Source organism: Mus caroli, chromosome 8 (genome assembly GCF_900094665.2).
Source record: "Mus caroli chromosome 8, CAROLI_EIJ_v1.1, whole genome shotgun sequence".
In the NCBI taxonomy this organism is placed as follows: Eukaryota; Metazoa; Chordata; class Mammalia; order Rodentia; family Muridae; genus Mus; species Mus caroli.
Window position 1 is genome coordinate 61,108,514 of NC_034577.1, and position 7,936 is coordinate 61,116,449.

Below are 7,936 nucleotides of genomic sequence, written 5' to 3' on the forward strand. Positions count from 1 at the left end.
CCCTTTGGCGCATGGGGACCTGTGGGTGGGTGGGGGAGGGTGTGCGTTTGAAAGGATCTCTCAAGTTTAACAAAGATTTATCAAAAGGTTGTATGTGTGTGTGTGAAAGTGTTAGGTACACGCTGTTTAAGAGCAAAACTTCTTCCCCTTAGAAAACGGATCGTAGACTACTTAACATAAATCAGTGCAAACCCCTCCTCTCTGCCTCTATAGGGGTCCCTAGGGACCAGATTCCTCCCGGTAGGCAAACTGGAGTCTAAACAACAAGCAAGCTTTCCTTCCTGCCCTTTCCCCTTCTTCTCGCTGGCACCGGTGAGCCTCGTTACCGTTTGCTCAAATATTTGGAAGTGCATTTAGAGTCCTCCCCCCAACTTATGATTTTATAGCCAATAGGTGATGAGTCTTATTTGCATATTTCCAGTCACTTAAACAGCTGTGCAGTGGAAACAGTGTCAGACTCTCGATTTCTCCTCCTACTCCTCCTCCGAGGAATTCTGCCCCTTGTAACCGTTCTGCCCTCCCCTTTAAAGGTTGACTTGCCCTACGGCGCTCCACCGCGCTCCAGACCTCTGGCGCCTCCTGCTCAACCCGCTCCTGACTGCCCCACGCCGCGTAGTTCCAGCAGCAAAGCAGAAGGGTGCACCGGGAGATGGAGAGCAAAGCCCTGCTCCTGGTGGTCCTGGGAGTTTGGCTCCAGAGTTTGACCGCCTTCCGAGGAGGGGTGGCCGCAGCAGATGGTACGTTTTTCGCGCCAACTCCCCCCACCCCCACCTGCAGACCCGGACAGGACCACTTTTTCTCCATCTGAAGATGGGAGGGAGGAAGTTGGAAGGACGTGCATGCACTGGGACTCCCAGGCGCAGTAAATTCCCGGGAAGGGTGGCTGGATTGGAATCCAGGAGGAGAAGGGAGAGACCCTGCCTCCCATCACGCTACGGCGACTCTAGGTTCCCGCTTTTTTTTTTTTTTTCCTTTCTCCTGAGTTCCCACTCCGTCTCCTGCTCTCTCCCGCCGACTGCCATCGCAGGGAACGGCTGGGGCGGGGGTTGTGGAGCCTAGGATGGGGAGACGCAGAGGCCGAGCAAAGCTGTAGTGACCGGTGATAACCTCCCTATAGGGAATAGGGGTGCTGAATGCAGGGCACGCGGGCCAAAGTGACCCTAACTTTGCTGGGACTGCGGGTCAGACCCCTCTAGAAGCGGGAAGAGTGAATCGAGGGTGCAGGTGGGAGGACGCGTTGTGTGCATTCCAACTGTACAGGGCGCTGTCGCTCTCGGCGGGTTGTTGTGAGCTACGGTGAAAGTGGGAGTGCGCGGTGGCGCCCGGGAACGCGTGGCGCGGAGTCCTGGAAGCTGGCGTCCTGCAAGCGTTCCTGTGCTCGGCTTAGCTCAGTATTCAAGAAAGCCCAGAAATGAGCCTACCCTCCAGAAAACGAGGTTCAGCCACCAGCCGACTGGAGCCTGTGGCTTGGAGGTTGCCAGTTCAGCTCTGTGTCCTTTCCTTGCTGTCCCAGGGGAGGCTCGCCCTAAGCGAGGCGCTCAGCTAGCTGAGAGCACATGGGATTCTCTAGAGCCTAAGGGAGATCGCTTTCAACACTAGTTGGAAAAAAAAAAAAAAAAAAAAAAAAGCGGCCACCTCCACGGCTCTGCCTGCTCTCTCTGCCTAGAGAAGACTAGGGTCAGTAGCAAGTTGCTTTATGGCCTTGAAGTCGAGACCTGCCCACAATTGAGAGAAGCCTTGTAACTTGAACCTTGATTGAGCTAACAGAACACAGACTCAAAATGTGACTGAACCCAGTCATAAAAGAAGGCTGGGGTTTCCTTGTGTTGCTGCTGGTGGAATCGCCACGAGGGTGGTGTCCCCTGGAGGTGCTCTAAGGTGGCACGTCCGCAGCCTAATTCCAGTCTTAGTGGAGTCTATGATTGCAGCTAAAAGCTCGCCTTTATTTCTGCGTATAGTTAGTTGTAAATGTCTTGTTATCAAAGGAAAGAGAATCCATCATGGCAGAACTGCACGAAAGAAAAGAATCCTGGGTGTTTTGAGGATACTGGAGATTCTGCCTCTCCCGTGGCAGGTTTGCAACTCTGGTTACAAAAATAGGAGCAAACTTTCAATTCACATTTCAGAAAGTAGACCATAGTAGAACACGACTTTTACCGTAAACTCCCGTAGAAAAGGTCGCCTACATTTTTAGGTTTTGCTAAAGGTTCCTTTAGAAGCTCTGGACCCAGCTTCTCAGTTACTTAGTGTCACCCTTGTGGGGTTAGCTGCATGCGCTCTAACATTAGAAAAGTTGGCAAGACTCAAAGTGCCCTGGGGCTCCTCCCTTATACTTGATTTAAAGGGACACCTAAGTAACTACATAATAATTTTGGATTTTAGCCAACACCTGATTTTCCTATCAATAAAATGTATTTGGTGAATATTATTCCTAAGCAGATGTGAAATGACTTCCTCTTATCATCTTTCTGTCCTCTCAGGGTAGTCCTTTACAGTGAGCTTCTTTAACCACAGCAGGCCTAGCCCTTTGTCCCACAAATGAGTTCACCTAGGGGTAAAAATGTGAGTGAGAAAGGCACAGCTTGGAGCGATCCCAGCTCCCCTCTGGGCTCCCAGTTTCCGTGTTCACTCTTGATTTTTTTTTTTTCCACGAATAGTGTGTGAGTTTGAGAGGCATTGCCCTGGGCTTCTTCCTGGAGCCCCTGCAGCCTCTCCTGGTCCCAGGCAGGAAAGCAGAAAGCTAAGAAAGAGAGCATAGGGGGTCCTGCTATGCCAAGTCCCGTTCCTTCAGCCACAGTGCTCACTTGAGGTTAATATCTGAGTTAAATAACTGGGAGATGACGTTGGAAAAGAGCTTGGCAAGGGAGTGACTGATTAATAGCGGCATTGAAAGGTGTGGGGAGACAAGTGGGGGAAGAGTCGCAGTGGAAAGACATTCGGTGCCTTTGACAGACTGTATTTTTAGCACAGCCTCCCTTTCCTGCTGTGCTGGGGAGGAGACTTTATACTCCTTGACTGACTGTTTCTGTTCTGTCAGATTGTCCGGTCGAGTCGATGAAAACATTTCAGGGGGTCTTGTCCCCTTTTCCTCTGACCATAGCCTGTTTCCACGTTATCATCACCAAGGCTGCACCGTGTTGTGTGTGGCTCATCTGAGGAAACCGTATCGTGATGGTGACTGAGTTCTTCTGAGTCTTCAGACACTTGGTGCTCCTCCTCTGATGGCATTCATCTGTCTTTAATGTCACCTGTTACTTCCGTGCTGCTACTTTTCTGACAGCACTACAGTCCCCTCTATCTAACCCCACCCTCTCTATGGTGACCTGACTAAGCCTGATTTCATCCGTGTGACTGTTAGCCGTATCAGGATAAATTTCTTTTCTTTGTTATACACTATATTTGAGCTGTCTTTTTGGAAACATAGGAATAAAGATTACACAGCAAAAGGAACATATTATCTTCTAATTTGCCTACCTAAACACATCACCCCAGTGTGTAATGAGGGTGTGTCTGGGTGGTCACAGTTTTTAGGGTGGTATTACTGTAATGGGTCAAATTCAGGATGGAAGCCTTTGAAGGATAGACCTTTGCCTCTCTCCTTCATTCTTTCTCATCTTCCTCACTTCCTCAGTCCTCTCCTTCTCTTCCTTCTTTTCCCTCTCTTGCCTTCTCCCCTTCTTTTTCCAATGTGGACTTAATATTCCTAAGAAAATAGCGAAAGGCAGCACAGTTGGATGAATGCAGAGTCACAGATACCTTTCCTAGTTTCCTTAGCAACAGTCACCTCAGATTAGTCAAGCTCACCTGACCTTCCAGTAGTCAACCCGGAGTGCACCTGGATGATGAAATCTACTTATGGAAGCATGCCTGGGGTTCATCTTCCCTGTCACTACGTGCTCTTATCAGTCGGTGCTGCAGGGACCACAGAGGTTGGGAAATCTTTAGGATACTGACACATTCTTAAAGGCAAACACTAACTAGCAATATGAAAAATCCCTCCTGCATAGACTAAGCAGCAGAAAGATCTGTGACTTCATAGCTAATGTAAAATTGAAACTACTGCCTAAGTCATTAAACAGCACCATTTTAATATGAAAACTTAACACACACACAAATACATTAAAACTAAAATGAAATTTTCCATGTGCCAATCTATGTGATGGTGAATGAATTCCTGTCTCTCCTCATCCAGCAGTGGGCCCGGTACACATGCTGGATGTATGGCATCCAACCTGAGCCCTGGATATGGATCTCCACATTAAACTGGTTTTTTTTTTTTTCATAGAAACATATAAAGTCAGCCTGAATAATTTTAGAGACTACCCGTGGCCATTTCAAAGTCAGCGGGGCCACTAACTTGCCCAATTCTAGGGTAAAGGTGGCCACAAGAGAGTGACATTTCTGGAGCTGTTGAAGGTAATCTTATGACGCAGCAATGAAGAAAAAACAGCAACAACAAAAAAAAATGGGCAGTAAGGGAGCTTGTCTGCTGGACCCTTTAGTTGCCTCTGGTTGAAAAAGACTGATAATCAGGCTGGCTAGATGGCTTAGCAGATGAAGGCTGTACGAAAGCCAGATGTCTTGAGACCCCACATGGTGGAAGGAAAGAACTGAGCACAACTTCTGCATGTGCATTAGAGAGAGAGAGAGAGAAGAGAGAAGAGAGCAGGTTGTTAGAAAGGAGGATGAACTATTAGAGGTGGAGAGAGGTGGAATTTACTTTTTTTGTTGCTTTTTTGAGACAGGAACTCACGCTGTAGACCAGGCTATCCTTGAACTCAGAAATCTACCTGCCTCTGCCTCCCAAGTGTTGGGATTAAAGTTGTGCGGCACCACTACCCGGAAAGACTAATTTACTTTTATATTTTGTAGAACACTTTCTAAAATTAAAATAACTTGTTGGGCAGAATCAGATTAATTAGGTTATCGGCACATGATATTCTTTTTATTAGATATTTTCTTCATTTACATTTCAAATGCTATCCCAAAAGTCCCCTTCCCCCCACCCTGCTCCCCTACCCACTAGTAAGGGTAAAGGTGTTTTCTGGTTTAGAAGGAGAAAGAATAGCTGAGTCATCAAATAAGATAGAGATTGCACATAGTCTTGTTGGCGGGATAAATTCCATGCATTATTAAGAGCTTTCAAGATCAGGAGTTTAGCACAGTCTCTGAGTTGGATAAATGCATTTAGAGAAATTAGCTATTATTGTGAAACTCATTTATTTCTAGCAAATATAATTATTAAGAAACATGTCCTGTGTTTTCAGTAGTAGAGACCTGCTTGTGTATGTGTACACACATGCATGATTGAATCACTGCTTATAATGAATCCCTCAGACACTAACATTTAAATAGCATTTGAACATAATCTTTACGAAGGGAAAAGCTTGCCAGTCCTCTGATAACTGCATGAGGAGCCCAATCACAATGTCCATACTTTCACTTTTAGCAAATCCTCCTTTTTTTCCATTTTTTATTAGATATTTTCTTCATATACATTTCAAATGCTATCCCAAAAGTCCCCTATACCCTCCCCCTGCCCTGCTCCCCTACCCACTCACTCCCACCTCTTGGCCCTGGTATTCCCCTGCACTGGGGCAGATAAAGTCTTAGCAAATCCTCCTATTGTCCTTCTTGGCTTGACTTTTGCAATGTTAGTTTGAAATTAGAGGTTTTAATTTTTACTTATTAAAAAAAGGAATATATTTATATTGAGACATAAGAACTGTCTTAATTACCTCATTTGTTCATTTCCTGAAAAATTTAAAAGAGAAACACTCTAATTATATATATAATATATATTACATATAATATAAATTACATATAATTTTTTTTTAGTAAATAGGCTGTGTCCATAAATTGACCAAGAATTAAGTAATTGTCCCTAGCTCCTCTGTGCTGTTTCCTGAAAAGGATCTGATTGTATTAGCAACTTAGCAATTTTTCCTTTCTATATATAATCATAAACTTTATCAGCACTTAGTTATATGTCAATAGTTTCAAAATCTAGGTTTACCTTCGTTCCTTATCCAGTTCAAGATTTAGAGTGAAGAAGGAAAACAAGCTCCTCCTACAGACAGATTTACTGTTATTTATTTATTTTGTGTTTTTGAGACATAGTTTTTCTGTGTAGCCCTGGATATCATGAACCTCACTGTGCAGACCCAGCTGGCCTCAAACTCACAGAGACCTGCCTGCCTCTGACTTGCAAGTGCTGGGATGAAAGGTTATGTGCCACCACCACCTAGCTAAGAATTTGCCATAATTTTAAAGGTCTAATTTTGTGTGAAATGTCCTAAGGAGTAAAGGAAGACAATGTCTTGACTGTGGCTCACACACACCGAGGTACCTTTGAACCCTTCACTCTCTTAAAATGGCTTGAGACAGCACATGTTGCAGTTAGGATAGTAAATGTTTCTCAACTTTCCTTCTTTTAAAATTCTGATAATGGGTGGTGGTAGTGGGGAGTCCTTCTTTCAAATGAATCTGATTGTATTTTTATAGGAAACCCTTAGATAAATATAATAATCATATATTTAAAGAAGGTGGAATAACTCAAAACATAACAGGAACCATGCCACATGAGATCTCTGCGCAGGGTTCTCCAGGAGCATGACCTTTGAACTTGAACCAGACGTCCTGGGTGCTAGCCTGCCCTGTCTTTCCCATCTTGGCCAAGTCACCTGAGACATGATGAAATTAAGGAATTTCTACATGAACTAAATGCACACCCACACACTCTCTAACTGGATGGGGACTAAGAGCAAGGGCTGGCAATCCGATTGCTTAAGTCACAGTTAAGGCCATCTCTGTCTGCACTGTCACCAGTGAGACATTACGCATTCTCTTGCAATCCACATTCTTTTTTTTTCTTTTTAAGAATATTTTTATGTACACACACATTCGGTAGTGGATGATGTTTGCGTGTGTGCCAGTACACACGTGTGCATGCATATATGGAGGCCTGAAGCTGATGGAGGCTGTCTTTCTTGGTCACTCTTTCACCTTACTCTTTGAGGCAGGGTCTTAGAACCAAACCCAGAGCTCACCAATATGGATGCTACCACAGCTGGCTCAGAAGATCCCACCTCTGTCTGGTGAAGCTGCAGTTTCAGGCAGGCACCATGGCCACCTGGCATTTACGTGGGTTCTAGTGTTCTGGACTCAGGTCCTCATGCTTGCACATGACCCATATTCCCTTTTGAAAACCTGAAGCTTTAGAAAAACCAAGGGTGGTGTTGGCATTGACTGCATGTGAATCTGAAAACCTGCCGGTCCTGAGTAAAACCAAGTAATCCCTCCAATTTCCTTTCCTGTAGTGGGAAGAGATTTCGCAGACATCGAAAGCAAATTTGCCCTAAGGACCCCTGAAGACACAGCTGAGGACACTTGTCACCTCATTCCTGGGTTAGCAGACTCTGTGTCTAACTGCCACTTCAACCACAGCAGCAAGACCTTCGTGGTGATCCATGGATGGACGGTAAGAGTGATTCTGGAACAAAGAGAGGGTTAGGGTCAATCAGATCCCAGCTATCAGAAGTCCACCATCTGTATTTGTCTACTCTCTGACAACTTCCTTCTAAACTTGGATAGAGGCAATCTTGGTTCATGATAGCCCCAATCGTCCCAAGTTCATGAATCCTTTCCCCTGGCTGGTGCCCACCTTTGTTTCAACACAGTACCTGTCTGCTACCCTTGGATCATTTATGGAGGTGAAAAAAGATTTTTTTATTAGGTATTTTCCTCATTTACATTTCCAATGCTATCCCAAAAGTCCCCCATACCCAACCCCGACTCCCCTACCCACCCACTCCCCCTTTTTGGCCCTGGCATTCCCCTGTACCGGGGCATATAAAGTTTGCAAGTCCAATGGGCCTCTCTTTCCAGTGATGGCCTACTAGGCCATCTTTTGATACATATGCAGCTAGAGACAAGA

At 45.3% G+C, this 7,936-nt stretch overlaps 1 protein-coding gene across 1 annotated transcript in view; it reads left to right on the top strand.

Annotated features, from left to right (window-relative positions):
• Positions 1-353: 353 nt before the first annotated feature.
• The window catches only part of Lpl (lipoprotein lipase), a 24,420-nt gene continuing 16,837 nt past the window's right edge, over positions 354-7,936 (top strand). The window contains exons 1-2 of the mRNA XM_021169248.2: positions 354-737; positions 7,320-7,480. Of these exons, the coding sequence (XP_021024907.1) occupies positions 650-737; positions 7,320-7,480 (249 nt within the window). The 5' untranslated portion in view covers positions 354-649. The remainder of the gene's footprint in view (positions 738-7,319; positions 7,481-7,936) is intronic.